The sequence below is a fragment of the Nematocida minor genome (genome assembly GCF_024244105.1).
Source record: "Nematocida minor strain JUm1510 chromosome Unknown 7859, whole genome shotgun sequence".
NCBI lineage: Eukaryota > Fungi > Microsporidia > Nematocida > Nematocida minor.
The window spans coordinates 146,151-162,928 of record NW_026250399.1 but is presented as its reverse complement, the minus strand read 5'-3'; the positions used below and the strand labels follow the sequence as shown (position 1 = coordinate 162,928).

Sequence of the window (16,778 nt, the reverse complement as noted above, 5' to 3'; positions counted from 1 at the left end):
AACAAATGAATACGCAGAAGCCTGTAGAGTTCAGAAGAAAAGCCAAGTGCAGATTTCCCATTGCAAGAATCAAGAAAATAATGCAAATAGACGAAGAGATAGGGAAGGTCAGTACGTCAGCCCCGATAGTCATCAGCCATGCGATAGAATTGTTCCTAATCAGTCTTCTAAAGGAAATGGAGGCCGATGCAAAACAAAAATCATCAAAGAAAATACTTCTTGTGCACCTAGAGTCGTGTATAATGAACAACCCCAAACTAGAGTTTATGAAGGCCCTGCTTCCATCCAAAAAATAAAACCACTTGTCAACTTTTCTCTTTGCAATATTTTCTTTTATTTACTCTCACTAAAGACCCTCTTTTTCATTTATTATTCAATATGCTGCTATTCACTTGCGGTAGAGCTATTTATTCAATTACATCCACAACTATTATTAGAGTTACTAATTGCTATATATTCATTAGCCATACAATAATTATCTTGCTATACATTCATTATATTTATCCATTAAATATGTACCGATCCATAAGCTATCTGACTATGCATTCATGCATCCATCCACTAACTATCTATGCATCTATTCACTATATATCTATCCATTAACCATCTACTAACCATCTACTAACTATCTATTTATTCATCCATTAGACTGTATAGTGCCATTATTTTATTTTTATATTTTTAAATTACTCTCCAGCACCAGCGAGCTGCTTTTAATTTTTCATTTTATTTTTCACAGTACACACAGAGCTGTTATTTTGTCTGTTGCTTTCTTTTCTATTTTTATTTTTTTAATTTTGTACCCCTGAATGTCTAAAAATACAGCTTCAATGGAAGCCGTTGTTCGGCTAATGAAAAAACCAAGCAACATTAGAAATATGTCAGTTATCGCCCACGTGGACCACGGGAAGAGTACTCTCACAGACACACTGGTTGTCAAAGCAGGGTCTCTCTCTGCAGAGAAGTCAGGATCGCGATTCACCGACACCAGACAGGATGAACAGGAAAGAGGAATCACCATCAAATCAACTGCCATTTCCATGCAGTTCAAGCTGAAGAAAGACTCATTTGACACCTTCATGGAGAAGAAAACAGACGAGAACCACTTCTTGATCAACTTAATCGACTCCCCAGGACACGTGGACTTCAGTTCCGAAGTGACAGCAGCCCTCAGAGTGACTGACGGAGCCCTCGTCGTGGTGGACTGCATCGAAGGAATCTGTGTGCAGACCGAGACAGTGCTCAGACAGGCAATCATTGAGAAGATCAAGCCCGTGCTGTGTCTCAACAAGATCGATAGAGCTCTCCTCGAGCTGAGAGAGGCTCCTTCTGAGTTTGCAAAGTCTCTGCGTAACACAGTGGAAAGCTTCAATGCCACCCTCTCCAAGTTCCTCATGGACGAAGACAAGTCATCAAACATCAAGCAGCTCAACCCTGCAGACTTGGAAGTGTCCTTCTGCTCTGGCCTCCAGGGCTGGGGATTCACCCTCAGACAGTTCGCAGAGTTCTTCTCCGCCAAGTTTGACATGGTGGGAAAGCCCGCAATGATCGATGCTTTCCAGAAGTGTCTCTGGAAGGTGGACAGATACTGCACATCCGCAGACCCCTTTGACCCCGAGTGCAAGATCCTCAAGAAGAAGAAGAATGGCCCAGAGATAAACCCAGAGCTCCACCCATTCGTTGTCTTTGTGCTCAACCCAATCTACAAAGTGCGCGATCTGTGCTTCGCAACAAAGAAGCAGGAGCTCAAAGAGTACCTCAAGCAGTTTGGCGTTACCTTCGGGTCTAAAGAGCTCGAAGAGATCACAGCAGACAAGGCCCTGTTCAAACACGTGATGCGCAAGTGGCTCCCAGCAGCAGACTGCCTCCTCGAGCAGATCGTCATCAACCTCCCCTCCCCCGCAGAAAGCCAGGTATACAGAGCTGACTCCCTCTACGAAGGACCAAAGGATGACGAGTTCTGCACAGCCATCAAGAAGACAGCAGCAGACGAAGATGCTCCAGTTATGATGTACGTCTCCAAGATGATACCCCAGGGCTCAGGCAGATTCATTGCCTTTGGAAGAGTCTTCTCCGGAGTCATCAAGCCAGGAATGCCCCTGTACGTCCAGGGACCAGACTACGAGCCAGGAAAAGGAAAGGAGCTCAAGGCCCGCGTGGTCACAAAGGTCCTCCTGATGATGGGCCGCACTGTAGAAGAAGTCAACGCATGCCCTGCAGGAAACATCGTGGGAGTCCTTGGAGTAGACGCAGAGATCCAGAAGACTGCCACTCTCTCCAGCGCGCGCGGATCCTTCAACATCAAGACAATGAAGTTCAGCGTGTCTCCTGTCGTGAGATACTCCATCTTCCCCAAGAACACGTGCGATCTCCCCAAGCTTAAGGAAGGCCTCACTAAGCTCGCACAGGTGGACTCTCTCTGCCAGGTGCAGTACATGAAGTCCGGAGAAATCGTCATTGCAGGCGCAGGAGAGATGCACGTGGAGATATGCATCAACGACCTTGAGAAAGACCACGCAAAGGTCCCCATCATCCGCGGCGAGCCCCAGGTCTCGTACTTCGAGAGCATTTCGCAGAGCGTCACATCAATTGCCATGTCCAAGAGTGCCAACAAGCACAACAAGGTGTACATGGTCATTGAGCCCCTGGGTGAAGAGATCACAGCAGCCATCAAAGACGGTGAGCTCATCTCCAACGACCCCAAGGCCCGTGTGGAGCTCTTCAAGAACAAGTTTGGAGCTGCAGACGAGTGGGTGAAGAGAGTGCTCTGCTACTCCCCTGATGACGTAGGGCCCAACGTGATTGTGGACTCCTCCAAGGGCGTGCAGAACCTGCACGAAGTCAAAGAGTTCCTGAAGATGGGGCTTGACTCCGCAGTGAAAGAGGGGCCTGTGATTGGCGAGCCTCTGCAGGGGCTCAGACTCGACCTCATGGATCTGACTCTCCACGCTGATGCCATCCACAGAGGCGCAGGGCAGCTTATCCCCACAATGAGCAGGCTCGCAGTGGGCCTTGTGCTCGCAGCCACCCCCATTCTCTACGAGCCCATTTTCCTCGCTGAGATATCCCTGCAGGACAGCATGATCGACGCCGCAATGCAGGTTGTGAAGGGCCGTAGAGGAGAGATCGTGGATGCAATCTACAACAACCACAAGTCTGTCCTTAAGGCGTACGTTCCTGTGCAGAGATCATTCAACCTGAACAAAGAGCTCATGGAGAGCACTGGCGGGGGCGCAAGCATCAACCTTGTGCTTTCGCACTACGCGATTGTTCCGGGAGCGCTGGACAAGGAGGGCACCCCGATGTTTGAGATCGTCAAGCAGATTAGAGCCAAGAGAGGCCTTGGCGAGCTGAAAGACCCGTCTGAGTACTTCTGCAAGGAGTAGATCGAATAAACACTCTTAACTAATTCACTCTTCTTGGTTTGCAGGCGCATTTTGCTGCAGTTTGCTGTTTTGTCTTTGGGCTGCGCGAATAAATAGAAATGCTGAAAGGTGCAGATGCAGTCTGGAAGGGGTATCTTATCTTTATTTACTGATAAGAGTGTTCTTTTGTGCTGGATAAGTAGTTTGGCTTCACTCTTCTTCATACACTTTTACTGTTTTTTCTTCTCTGTTTGCCAGACATATAACAAAATCACTGAGCACGCTGAGGTGCTCTTCTTCTTCTTTTTGGATGATAATTTCAACGGAGGGAAAGAAAAATGCTTCGATGCAGCTTTGCATGCGCATGGCCCGTGCTAGATTATTCTCTGTTTTATTTATTCTATCTGGCCTAAGCGTAATTATGCCGTTGCTTATTTCCATAAATGGGCGTGTGCTTGGCTTAAGGTGCGCCTCTTTCAGATGGTTGATGTGTTCGCACTTTTGGCAGATGTACCACATGGGGTGTGTGTAGGAGAGGTCAAAGTGCATTCCCATGCTAACTTCGTCTTCGTCTTCAGCGGGCTCGAATTCGTGCATGTAGCTGGCCACTCCGTACATCCATTTGGCAGACATTATGCTCTCCTGTATGTACCTAAAGTCAAAATAATCAACTTCATTGATCGCGTGGTAGTGCTTCATAAAAACTATCTGGATATTCGAGAGACCTGAAGTGTCTTGATTTTTCCACAGCATGCTCAGAAAGCCAAGCACTCTTTCCTGGGCTATTCTGCTTGTTCTCATTTTTTCGTGAATATCCTTGGGGTTTCCTTTCTTATCCGGATCTGGATCGAACATGCTCTCTAGTATGCCCCCTAGTCTAGAAAGTAGATGGTTTCTTCTGTAGTCCATAAGGCCTCCGTGCATCAGGCATTCTATTGTTATCAATTTTACAATCTTATTCTCTGGCATGTCTTTGTATGTGTCCATTTCACTTTCTGGGATGTTCTTTTTTAAGAGGCCGCTATAGATAAGATGTATCTCTTTGTCTGGTTCATGCGTGTCTTCTAGACTGACAGTGTTGTAAAAAAGCAAGGGAAAAGCCTCGTTGATCACTTCTATTATAAGTGACTCTTCAAATTCTGGTTTCATTAACTTCTTCTTTACTTCGTTCATAAAATTGGTTATGTTGATGCATGAAATATGGGGTATTGCTACGGTAGACAGGTAGAATACTGCATGTTTTATTGCAATGTCCAGCTTAGAAAAGTCGCAATGTACTATACGGAATATTTTTCTTCTTTTGTTTATGTCCATCAAATAGAGGGTGTATATGACATTTATGGCTGTTATTTTGTTCTCTTCTGTGTACTTAAAAATTACATAGTCTTTGGTAAGCTTGGTTGCTGCTATTTCATCTGTTTCTCCTTTTATCAAACACATCATGTTTGAGTCGTATTTGCTAATACTTTCCATCGCTAAATCAAAATGAGTAAAAACCGGTGCAAGGAGTTTTTTTAAGCTAGTTTTCTTGTTTTTAATCACAGCAGAGAATTCTGTTTTGGCCTTGGCAATGCGAGGGTTGTTTAGGCAGCAGTAGATGGCCATCAGTGACTCGAGCTCCTCAGCCAGCTCTTCTGTGCTTTTCTTGAAAATTGCCACGCTTTTTTTTAGCTCAGAGAGATATTCGTCTCCTGCTGGTATGCAGATTAGTTCTGGAATTAATATAAATATTTTTCTCCAAAAAATTATCGAATTAATCTTTTTAAGAAAATCTGCGCGCACTTGGATTTCTCTTTCCAGATTGAGCACCTTATTCTCCCAGTACTTTTGCATTTCCACTATGTCATTTTCTGATATGCGGCAGCTGGTTTGTTGGAAATAAGCCAGTGCGGCAGCGCCCAGTGCCATTATCCACTTTATCATCATCTTCATTCAGTGCAAAGCCACAGAAAATTAAAATGAAAATATTTTAGGCTATATACTCCTACTTCTCTTCTTCGCAAAGCATGTTCAATGTCTTCATCTGAGAGTGAAAATATAACTGCTAGATCGTGTAGATGACACAATGTGGCGTGTTTGAGCTGTCATAAACTCTATTTTGTATAGACTCTAGAGAAAAAGTACTACTCCCATATCCTGTCAAAATAATACAGTAAAAAGAATGTTGATGGAAATTCTAATATTCCTCACAAATCTATTTAAAGACGATTTCACACACAGAGTTATAGTTTTATTGAGAAGTATTCCATCCACTGGCTTTATATCTTTGTATCTTTCTGCTTTTAATTCCTGTCTTATGTTTGCTTATGGATTTATAAATACACAAATAATTTTGCAAAATTCTATACTCTACAGAAGCTGTAAAAGTACTCCTAGAAATAAAAAGTTTATGAATTAATTGGCGAAAATAATTATTTTAATGGACATCGTGAGTATACTTTTATTTTAAATAATTCACATACAACTCTCTGAGTATAAACAGTAGAAAATGACAAGAAAGCGTGTCTATCTCATATAAAGCTAGATGGTCTTCATATGAGATGAAATATCTTGTGCAGTTCTGCTGAGTTTATTTTATACTCGGTTTTACGGCTTTTCCCATCAGAGCCATGTTTGAAGTATGCTAATACTTTATTCTTATCCGCACCGCTGTTTAAAAGATACATGGGATTGATGATTTGCATGGCTTTATCAGGATTGGCAGCATATTTACTTCCGTTTCCTTTTAAGTCTATTTCAAAAGTTAGCTCTTTTCCGTCTCTTTTAAATTTTATTTTGAAAGTAGACTCGGCTCGGTGGTCAGGAGCCTCCCATATGTTCAGTGGATTCATGGGGTTGAATAGATTTAATGGATCATCCGGGTTATTGGGTTTCTCTAGATCAGAGCCTCTTGTATAGTTGAGCAGAATGTAGTTCTTCTTGTAGTTCGTGTCCATAATAAGAACAGACATAAAAGACGCATCGAAGAAGTTGGTATAGAGCATCATGGTAGTTGGGTTTAGTATTGAGTGTATGTTTTTCATTATTGGCTCAAACACGCGCTGTTCTTTTAGGAACTGCAGCCTTTCAATGAACAAATCACTTTGGCTCTCATTTCTATCTGCACTGGAAACAAAAGAAGTGCTACAGACTGGTTTACGGATCAAAATATTCGATTGTATGACTGGCTTGCTTGAAGTATTTGTATCTTTGCTAGATGAGACTCTTTCTTTATCTGCATCAGTTACAAACACTTTGCTAGAGGATGTTCTGCTGGCTTTACTGACTCTCTTAAGCCCTTTATTTTTCAATTGTGTTGGCATAATTGTTTCAGAAACACTCTCTTCTTCACTTTCTGAGCTATATATTGTGCTGCTGCATATTATCGCAGTAAGTGTAAGAGATAAAAGAAGTATCTTGTAGGATAGCATGTAGAATTTTTTGAAACATTTTTTAATAGTATGCAGAGCTATCAAAATGATGAATATTTAATTTTGGTTAGTGAAGATTTAGAGAGTAAACAGCATGGAAAAGATCCAATCTTCTCAGACTGCACTTAAAGAGCACTTGATCTATCTACTATCCAAGAAAGATCTCTATGTATAATACGCTATCTACGTTCAGTTTTTCGTGTTTCTTAGTCTTATTTATGCACACATCAGCGTTTAGTGTGTATATAGAGCATATATTACTGGAGCTATTTAGCTTAATATTGCTTAGTCTTTAACTTTCCAATTTATCACTGCACGCTAGCTATATATTAACTTTATATGGCATGTGACATATCACTGATTGCAATGTAAAGTATTTAAAGATTCTGTAGCTTAATAATTTATTATTCTCGCATGGTTTTAAAGAAAAAAACGAATGCATCTTGTCTTGCATGCTTACTTTTTCTATTGCTGAGTGCTATTTGTATGTACTGCATTGATGAAGTGCAAAAAGATACTGAAGACTCCAGAAGAAAGATATTAGCGAAACAGCAGTTTAAGGAGAGTCAGAGCCTCTTGAAGAACACGGAAGAATTTCAAGGAAAGGATGTCCGTAGCCCAAATATGTATGAAGAAAAGACAAATAAAAATGAAAATCATCCGGGAGTCTCTACAGAGAACATCCCTTTTCAATCTTCTTTCATGTCATCCTATCTACAGGAAATAGAGCTGCAAAGAGAGAATGATCCTGGCTTTTACTGTCCTAAGATATACGTTTCAACAAAAAAGAGCGGTATAAAAATACTAAATAGTGGCATTAACTTTAAAATGAGGAGAAGCACCAAACACGGAAAGCGCGAGAAGTTCACAGGCAAAATGAAATACTGGTCAAGCTTAGGCACAGAAGAGAGCATTAAAATTGAGTTTAGCAACCCAGACGACTTTAACTACTTTTTAATAGAGCTTCCTTCAGGCAAAAAAGTTGAGGATGTTTTAAACAACACAAAGTGTACTGAACTTAGCTCTATAGACAATACTACAAAAAATGCCAAAAGTTGTGTTTTTATTTTCAATGAGGAGTATGAGAGGGATAGGTCCGCAGTTTCTTCTCCTAGCGCAGAGGAAGACCCGTCAGATGCTAGTAAAAATTTAGTGAAAATGACTCGGATTAACAGCAGCAGGGGAAAAACAGTAGGTAAAGCCGATCTACACATCTCTCCCCGCTATTATTACGAAAACATTCATAACTCATAGTCCATGAGTTTACACCCGTGATCTAACAGCAGTTTTACAGCAGATTCAGATATTCTATCTATAGACGTACAACTGTGCCCGCAGTGCCAGAAGAATAAAAATAATTTACTACTAGTTTTTGGTGTGTACTCTTTGGAATTAAACTATTTTTTATTATGAGATTTGTCTCTAGCTGAGCACCATAAAGATGGTCATAATTAAGTACATGTGTCTACAAAAGTACATATTCTCCAGATAAGGAAATCTTTCTCGCCTATCTTCTGTTCAACTCTACTCTTCATCTGGTGCAGCAGAGCGTTCTAAAGAATCGAAGAAGTAGATGAGAACACCTCAATATTTCTTCTGTTTTTTTATTGTTTTATTTATGAGTATAGAGACACAGAGTGCTGAAGCATTGGTGTACAACCTACAAAGTAGCCCGCTAGGGGACTTAGTGGCAGCAGGAGCAGAGGATGGGTCCATCACTCTGTACAAAATAGCAAGTGATAGCACAGTTCCCGTGCAGAAGCTATCGTATAGCTCCTCTGCTATATTCTCTATTCTCTTCATGGACGAAAGAATTGTAGCATCAACACACGATGGGCATTTGCTGGTGTGGAAGATGGGCGCAGGCGAGTATGCGTTTGAGTCATCTATTTCTGTGTTCCAGGGATGCATTAATGTAATATGCGAGTACAAGGGAGACATCCTATGCGGATGCTCAGATGGAAGAGTAAGAAGAGTCACAATGGCAGGCAGCACGTCTATGGAGTGCACAGCGCACAAACACGGCGTAACAGGAGTCACTGTCCACAAAGAGTACATTATTACATCAGGAGTTGATGGATCTGTAAAGATATGGAAGGATACAGATCTTTCATTGCTCTTGGAGATAAAAGAACACACAAAGCCAGTGAGAGACTGCAAAGTGTGTGTTAATGAGTACGGGTCTTTTATTTTTGCAACCTGTGCAGACGATGGGCTTTTGCTGATATTCACAGAAGAAAAAGACGCGCCCCTGAAGTTTGCGGTAGATAAGCACGAGATAGGAGCACCCTGCAGCAAGTTAGCATGGACACAGCTGGGATACGCCCTGGCTGTGGGGTATGGAAAAGGCGAGGTAAAAGTCTTTGCGCCTGCAGGCCCAACAGAGTGGAAAGAAACGCCAACTATACTTCCATAATAAATTTATATGACACACTGATCTGTTTTGCATTTTCACTTCTCTCTTCTGCTTTTCTCTTTTTCTTGGTGCATTCTCTGATAATAAACATGCTTAATCTCTTATGGGAAAATATAAGTCAAACAGATAAAAATAAGAGAAACAATTGCCCTTTTAGGCTATGTGATAAGATAAAATAACTTAAAAACGACAATTTATTCAACAGATGCACAATTCATCAGAGCCCATCATTCAGCGCCCTACAAGTAATTAGTATACACAACTGTGAAGGAGAAAAGTGCCGATATTTTAATAAAAGCTGTTAATTCTGAGTATCTGTAGCACAAACAGTTGGCTCTGTTTTGCAGAGCGGTAATTTTCTTTTTGTTTCATATCTCATACTTTGTCTTATGGCTCTTCATTTTATTTTTATTCACTCGCGCTTATTGTCTTTTGGAACATTCGCATCTGCCCAATCGGCGGTGAAACAGCGTTGCACATGCAAAGGAACACTCTGATGGCAGAGAGAGCCACTTCCAGGCGATCTACTGCTAAACGTGTTTCAAAACACAGCGATCTTTGGAGGAATTCAAAACAGTGCCTTCAAGAGTGTTTTACCACAAAGGTTTTATAGGGGAAAACTCGAGATATTTTATGATCCGAATGAAAACGAAAGGGATATTGTCAGTATTACTGTTTTATGCCAATGCAGCACATGCAACTTCCATAGCACAAAGCGAGTCAATAGATAGTGTATTGATACCTTTTGAGGCAGGTAACTCTCAAGGAAGCACAGGAAAGGGGTCCAACAACCTGCAGTCACCAATTGGCCTCTCAAATGACAATGCCATAATTCCAACTTCTGTTTCCGCCTACAACACCGGAGTGATACAGGAGCACAATGGAACTGAGCACGTATGCATCAATAACTCATGCTCTGAAGGAAGCATGCCATTCGTAGGAGAGCAAAACCCAAACGGCGATCCAATGAGTCCAGCTCCAGGAGATCCATTCCCCCCCATCATGGGAAGACGAGGGCGCCGAGTGCCTACGCCTGTCCCCATAGGCGCGCCATTTGGACCGCAGAGATACACAACTAATCCAGATGATCCTTCCTTTGGCTCAATGCCTGTGTCGGCAAACAACTACCAGCCATACGCAAAGAGCGCAATGCCTTTCCTCAACCCAATCACTGCCATGGCCACAGGCTTTGGTAATGGTCCAACAAGGGACGAAGCTCTGGGAGTGCTCTTCTCGATAGGTGATGAAGACTCATACGTTGTTCTAGGTAATGTGTCAATAAAGTTCCCGCTGAAGGTTCTTCTATCAAGTACTACTATGTCAACAGATGAAGTGATAGCGCAGGACAGAAGAGATGTGCTGATGAGCGAGCTCGAGGGGAAGGGAACTTCAAGATACTATGACAGCGGACTCAATGTCTTATACTCAAGTGGGATGTACTTCTACATTCCTAGGACTGCTCTCTCACTCTCCATTGAAATAGGAAAGTTAGTGGTCACTGAAGAGTACATGAAGTCATTCTCCAAGGTAAACTCAGCCAAAGGAGTATTTACCAAGGTAAGAGATAACGATGGAACATACGTGTACTACATCGATGTGTACGGTGTTAACATAGTTCTGCCCAACCCAGAGACACCCATTGTGAGTCAGGTCATGACAACGCCTGAAGGGTACGGATTTGCATTGGAAAAGGCAAAGAGAATAGAGATATACAAGGGAGTGCTGATCCTGAACAAATTGGCGTACGAGCCAAGAGATGAAAGAACTGTGGCTGAAGAGCTGCAGAAGTTCACATCTGGTCTGAAGAAGAATCTGTTCGAAACAATCAGAAAGAAGTTTCCCTTTGAGGAAAAAACACCAGCAGAAAAAGACGATGATGACGATCTTTCTTCATCTAGCTACTCTAGTGCCTCTTCTTCTTCGGGAAGCAAGAGCAGCCCTCACAAGCACAAAGGAAAAGGCGGCGATGGATCGAGTGATGGGTCTTCCTCTGGCTCTGACTCTGATTCTGGCTCCTCTAGCTCTGACTCTGATCCCAGCTCTAGCTCCCTTGATAACACTAAGGGAGCGAATGGCAGCAGTGATTCTCACCCGCGCAAACACAAGCACAAGCACAAGCACCACCCAAGCTCAAGCGATGGATCCAGCAGCGAAGACAAAGCTTCATCTGTCCCGCGTGTAAAAGATACGCCAGAGAGTCTGCAGAGAAAGGCCCTGAGAATGGACGAAAAAGCAGCACTAGCAGCAGCACGAAAGGACTACAAGCAAGAAAAGCGTGCAAGAAGAAAAGCCAGAAAGGCAAGAAGAAAGGCAAGAGCAATGGAAAAAGAAGCCCGAGCAGGCGAGATCCTGAAGGCGAGAAAGGCCGGCAGCGATCAGGAAAGCGCAGAGCAAGACGCAGCAGCAGCAAGACAGGCATCAAAAGGAGGCATGATAGAAGGAGAGACCACACAAGCAGGAGCCGCATGGTTCTCTGCAGATATGAACAAAAATGTAGCAATTAAAACAATAGTGGAGAGCAAGAGCGAAACAACAACAGCATCTGCTTCGGTCTTTGAAGAAAGCTCCAGAAAGGCTGCAGCCAGCTCCTTTACAGCCAATGCATCATCTGCCATCATATCAGCGCACCAAGCACATGAAACATACTACAAGGGAGTCTCCTCCTCTGAATACGCCACGCGAGAGATACAAGGGTCCCTCATGGGAATGACCATGCAGCACGCTTTGTTCAGCACAAAGGGCCGCATGTACCAGAGCCAGAAGCACATGGCATACGGTGTGAGATCGAGCAGAAGCTCAAAAAGATGGCTGACCAGAAGAATCTCCAAGATCACAAGGATGAGACGCGCCATGTCAAGAGCCTCGAGAAGGTTCATGCAGAGCGGTGCAACATCTGCAGGAGTAGCAGCAGCAGCAGCGAAAGAACAGGCTGCAAGATCAGCTGCGATAAGATCGAGCAGAAAAGCAGCAAGGGCCCAAAGAAAAGCTGCATCATACAAAGCAATGGCGCAGAAGGCAGAAGCACAGGGCAACAAGAAGCAGGCAAGAGCGTACAGAAAGACAGCAACAAGGCAAACAAGAACGTACTCCAAGCACACCGCAAGAGCAGCGCAGTTTGGCCAGGCTGTGGGCCAGTTCCAGCAAGATAAATTGCAAGAGTGCACCAGGCAGTCAGAGATCATTGCGCACCAGCTCTCTAATCCCACTGAGTCTATGACAGAGAAAGAGACAATAGATCTAAACAAGGCTGTAGCGCAGATCTTGACTACCTCTCAGATACAGGTGCTCAGCAAAGTCCTTTCTGTGGCGCAGATAAGAGCCCTGAACTCCATGCTTACGCCGCAGCAGGTGCAGCAGACACTTATTCATATAGGTGCACTAACTCCTGTGCAGATGCAGGGCATACTGCTGCGTCTGCAGATAAAGGGGCAGGAGCTGGAGAAAATGCCGATGCAGACACCAATGCCAATGCCAATGGGATTCAACCCAATGTTCCCTGCTTTCCCACTGGGAAGCCCAGCTGTAGCTAATGTCATGTCGCGCATACAGGGAGTGCCATCGCAGATGACAGAAGGAGACATAATCAAGTACCTAATGGAGGGACAGGCTATGTTCCAGTCGCAGACCATTTCCCTGAGCCCAGAGCAGATTAGCGTAGTGAACAAGCAGCCAGAGATGATACAGAAGCTCATCGTGCAGCTGAAGGCGCAGAAGGAGACAATAGAAGCAAGCATGAGAAAGGAGAAGTTTGGAGAAAGAATGAGATCAAGTATCAGTGTGTGCAATCCTATGCTGGGCCTGCAGGCTGGTATGTCCAGGGGCGCGTTCGATGGAATATCCTCAGATGCAGGGCTCCAGCTCGCTGGCGTTGTTTCCCTGGGTAATAGCTCGTTCAATGCGATCAGACAGCTGCTAGCTTCTCCAAGTGTTGCATCGTACATCGGCATGGACCAGGGAATGCTTTCGCAGGCTCTCTATGGCCAGACAAAGAACAACGATCTGATGTGTCTTCTCTCTAAGTCTGCGATGACGGATCCTCTCTACCAGGGAATGCCGTCTAATGAGCAGTCTCTCATTAACACAAGGTTTGATATGACGCAGAACAAACTGTACGGAATGTACGGAGCATCACTTACTAGGCTAGAGCAGGCTCTTGCATCAGCATACAACCTCATTAAGAGCTCGTCAGTCAGGTGCTCTGGAAAGGCTCCAAAGCAGCCCGTTCCCACATGCAAGATACATCCAATGGCAACAGCATAAATTTAGTAATAAACTATTTAAAATACTTTCTTTGGCTATTTTTGGTAATTCAGTGCAGCTGTTGTTGTATAGCTGGCAGGAGTATGATGTGTTCTAGGACTATTTTTAGTGATATGTATTTATATAGATATATTGTATGTATTTATTCAAGTTTACTTTATTTCGTGATACTTCTTTTTGGCTCAGCAGATCAGTTGTTAGCAATTATCTTGTTCTCTGGATAATGATTGAATATAAATAATAGCATTGCTGTTACTGCTGTAAGGGAGATGATTAAAACGAGTATTTGAATTACTTCTCTTTCTGTGCGCTTTGTTGAGAAAAATCTGCCTGGTTCTACTGATTTCAGAGCGTGCATATTTTCAAAGTCATTCATCTTTTCGTAGATGTATGCTTTTTGGTTCGGGACTATTTGGGAAGAGAAGAAGCTGACAGATTTCAACAACTCGAAATTTCTATCAAGCTGCACCTTTTCTTTTTTCTCAGCAAATTTTAATGCATACAGACTATGTTTTATCTTCTCAATAGAAAGGTGTAGGTTTTGCAGGCTTTCTTTCATCTCTTTTTCTTTTACTTCGTACTCATGCGGATCACAATCAGCTCTATTTGCATCCGCATAGTCTTTGAGCTCAGCTGCTTTTTGACTATATTCTGCCTCTTTTCCTTCTAGTTCTAGGTTTTTTACTCTTATTTCTTCAGCTAGTTCATCCTTTTTTTTATTTGATGCTTTTTCAAGACCATTATCAGTGGATATATACTTGTAATAAAACTCACTTATGCCATCCCTTACCCAAGATGGACTTGATATGTGGCTTTCTTCCAAGAGGGAAGTCTCATTTGCCATGTATTCAAATGTCTTAAACATTTGATTATGTATTGCTTTCTCTTTTTTAACTTCTTCTATGTTGTCCATAATTGAAAAGAGTATTCTCATGTCTTCAAAAGTAAGCACTTTGAGAATTTCCTCTCCAATTTGATGCTTCTGCTCATTAGGACCCTCTTCTAGTGCTTTAACTGTTTTAATTAGCCTTCTAATCTCGGGATATTTTCTGCGAATAAGATTCAGCCCGTAGTCTACCAATAGCATTTTTTCTTTTTTCAAAGAGTATAACTCGCTCAGACTGTAGTCTTTTCCTAAGAGTACGTGTTTTTTAAAAATATCCATATCTATTGAAGATATTGAGTTAGAGACATGGCAGAGAATTTCTTTATCAAGACTCTCCGAGGTAAGCTGAAGTGCGCTCTCCAGATTGAAACAGTTTATGTCTCTAAGCTCCAATGTGCACTCTCTGGGACTCAGATCAGAACTTGGGGTAAACAATACTATGTGTTCTACTGCTTCATTTTTTCTGCTAATTCCATGGTTTGGATTGTATATGAATGGATTTGGATTTATGAGCATATTGGCTAAACTGAGAGACCAAAATTTAATCATTTCCTCTTTTCCATCTCTTAGTGCATCGTGCAAACTGATCATCGTAGATGCTTCATTTTCATTGTCTATGAGGCACTGGTACATGTTGTTCTTGAGCACATCTAAAATGTTCTTCTTTTCTTTCTTACTGTGCTGTCTACTTTCTATTTCTAGATTATCGCTAAGAATATGGTCCAGTATTACCAAATGAGTTAGCTTATCACTTGATTTAGCCGATACATCTATAATTTTCTCAGCATTGATAGATAGGCACGCTTTCACTATTCCTTCTACATTTATCTTTAATTTAGCTTCTTTCATGATTGCAATAAAATTTTAGCTCCACAAAACAATTTAAAGCTAATTTCTCAAAAAATTTATGCTATTGGCTTAATGGCATAGCACACTCATAGAGCTTTCTGAGAATGTCCAATTAAATCATTGAACAAAAAGCATCATTAGCATCATATTTGTCAATTTGTAGACAAATTATATCCAATTATACCATTGGCCTGTCTATCAGTAGATGAAATGCAGCTTAACTGGTAGTTAACGTATGTACAGATAAAGATAAATAACTGTTAAATAATCAGCCATCTAAGAGTCTGGGTCTTGAATATAACTTGAGAATAAAAAGATGATTTTATACATCATAAAACATAAATTTATGATAAAAATCGTGTAAGAGATATAGAGATAGAACATTAAACAATATCTTAACAGAGTCTAAAGACAGTAAGAGTACGGCTTAGTCTAGCAGAAAGTGTCCATAGTAGCTGTGTGGATGAGTACAGACAATTTCTTTCATGGACACTTTTATTTTTATTTTTCTATGCTAGTTTACAATGCCATCGGTTATTGCCGGTAAGCTAACAGTTTCTTATATGCGAATATTTTTTATGCTAAATATCCATGCTTACGCTTATAGGACTCGGACTAGAGCCCACAGACATTTCAGTAAAAGGGCTGAAAATGGCAAAAGAGGCAGACAGTGTGTATCTAGAAAGATATACGAGCATCGTTCTAGATGAGACAGAAATAGAAAGTGTGCTAGAAAGGAGTGTTAAGTCCGCCTTCAGAGAAGACATAGAAGGATCCGATGGCGGTGATCCTCTGATAATAAAAGAGGCACTGAGCAAGAATGTAGTGCTGCTAGTGGTGGGCACTCCACTCTTTGCAACTACGCACACGGAGCTGCTGGTCAGGGCGCAGGAGCTGAAAATAAAAGTGAATGTCCTTCACAACTCATCGATCCAAAGCGCAATGGGGTGCTGTGGATTCAACTCGTATGGATTCGGCAGGACTGTTTCTATCCCGTTCTTTGCAGACAACTGGAGACCCTACGACTTTCTGAAGAACATTCTGAGTAACTTTGATAGCGGCCTGCACACACTTTGTCTACTGGACATAAAAATAAACGAGCCAACACTCGACACTCTGATGGGAAAGGAGGACAAAAGATACACTAGATTCATGACCATCCCAGAGGCCATAGCACAGATAGAGGAGGCATCAGAGCACTGGGGCAATAGACAGCTGCTCGACTCCAAGGCAGTTGGAATAGAAAGACTCGGGCTACAAAGTGAGTGTTTCACGTACGGAACACTGGCAGAGCTAAAGAGTGCAGAGCATGGCCCTCCCTTGCACTCGATTATCATCCCCTCAGCGCACGGGAACGCCATGGAAAAAGAGTGTGTAGAAAGATACTTTAAAAGCCTGGAGAACAGACAGGTATGACAGCCATAGAATAAAGCAGATTTTATCACACAGAGCCTATTTTATAATTTCATCCCCTCCCTACTGTAGCTCTTTTATTCCCCCGGAAAAGAGAGAAAGCATTTTGCATTCTAATACAGAAGGGCCGCTAGTGTAAATAAGCAAGTATTAAGCAAATATCAGCAGACCTGCTAGAG

The 16,778-nt window shown here is 42.3% G+C and overlaps 9 protein-coding genes across 9 annotated transcripts; 6 read left to right on the top strand and 3 right to left on the bottom strand.

Moving 5' to 3' along the window:
* Window positions 1-5: 5 nt before the first annotated feature.
* Window positions 6-296, top strand: NEMIN01_0561 (Dr1-associated corepressor; the record flags this gene model as incomplete). Its single annotated transcript, XM_051476503.1, has 1 exon — window positions 6-296. The coding sequence occupies one exon, from the start codon at window positions 6-8 to the stop codon at window positions 294-296; it is 291 nt and encodes a 96-aa protein (XP_051332463.1).
* Window positions 297-809: 513 nt separating this feature from the next.
* On the top strand, window positions 810-3,386 carry NEMIN01_0663 (elongation factor 2; the record flags this gene model as incomplete). Its single annotated transcript, XM_051476605.1, has 1 exon — window positions 810-3,386. The coding sequence occupies one exon, from the start codon at window positions 810-812 to the stop codon at window positions 3,384-3,386; it is 2,577 nt and encodes an 858-aa protein (XP_051332565.1).
* Window positions 3,387-3,575: 189 nt separating this feature from the next.
* Window positions 3,576-5,297, bottom strand: NEMIN01_0662 (uncharacterized protein; the record flags this gene model as incomplete). The annotated part of the gene is made up of 1 exon (XM_051476604.1): window positions 3,576-5,297. One exon carries the CDS (start codon window positions 5,295-5,297, stop codon window positions 3,576-3,578), a length of 1,722 nt encoding a protein of 573 aa, XP_051332564.1.
* Window positions 5,298-5,896: 599 nt separating this feature from the next.
* NEMIN01_0661 (uncharacterized protein) lies at window positions 5,897-6,775 on the bottom strand (the record flags this gene model as incomplete). The annotated part of the gene is made up of 1 exon (XM_051476603.1): window positions 5,897-6,775. One exon carries the CDS (start codon window positions 6,773-6,775, stop codon window positions 5,897-5,899), a length of 879 nt encoding a protein of 292 aa, XP_051332563.1.
* A 414-nt stretch (window positions 6,776-7,189) lies between these two features.
* Window positions 7,190-8,029, top strand: NEMIN01_0660 (uncharacterized protein; the record flags this gene model as incomplete). Its single annotated transcript, XM_051476602.1, has 1 exon — window positions 7,190-8,029. The coding sequence occupies one exon, from the start codon at window positions 7,190-7,192 to the stop codon at window positions 8,027-8,029; it is 840 nt and encodes a 279-aa protein (XP_051332562.1).
* Window positions 8,030-8,393: 364 nt separating this feature from the next.
* On the top strand, window positions 8,394-9,191 carry NEMIN01_0659 (protein transport protein SEC13; the record flags this gene model as incomplete). The annotated part of the gene is made up of 1 exon (XM_051476601.1): window positions 8,394-9,191. The coding sequence occupies one exon, from the start codon at window positions 8,394-8,396 to the stop codon at window positions 9,189-9,191; it is 798 nt and encodes a 265-aa protein (XP_051332561.1).
* A 642-nt stretch (window positions 9,192-9,833) lies between these two features.
* Window positions 9,834-13,451, top strand: NEMIN01_0658 (uncharacterized protein; the record flags this gene model as incomplete). Its single annotated transcript, XM_051476600.1, has 1 exon — window positions 9,834-13,451. One exon carries the CDS (start codon window positions 9,834-9,836, stop codon window positions 13,449-13,451), a length of 3,618 nt encoding a protein of 1,205 aa, XP_051332560.1.
* Window positions 13,452-13,641: 190 nt separating this feature from the next.
* NEMIN01_0657 (uncharacterized protein) lies at window positions 13,642-15,186 on the bottom strand (the record flags this gene model as incomplete). The annotated part of the gene is made up of 1 exon (XM_051476599.1): window positions 13,642-15,186. The coding sequence occupies one exon, from the start codon at window positions 15,184-15,186 to the stop codon at window positions 13,642-13,644; it is 1,545 nt and encodes a 514-aa protein (XP_051332559.1).
* A 591-nt stretch (window positions 15,187-15,777) lies between these two features.
* NEMIN01_0656 (diphthine methyl ester synthase) lies at window positions 15,778-16,602 on the top strand (the record flags this gene model as incomplete). The annotated part of the gene is made up of 1 exon (XM_051476598.1): window positions 15,778-16,602. The coding sequence occupies one exon, from the start codon at window positions 15,778-15,780 to the stop codon at window positions 16,600-16,602; it is 825 nt and encodes a 274-aa protein (XP_051332558.1).
* Window positions 16,603-16,778: the final 176 nt, after the last annotated feature.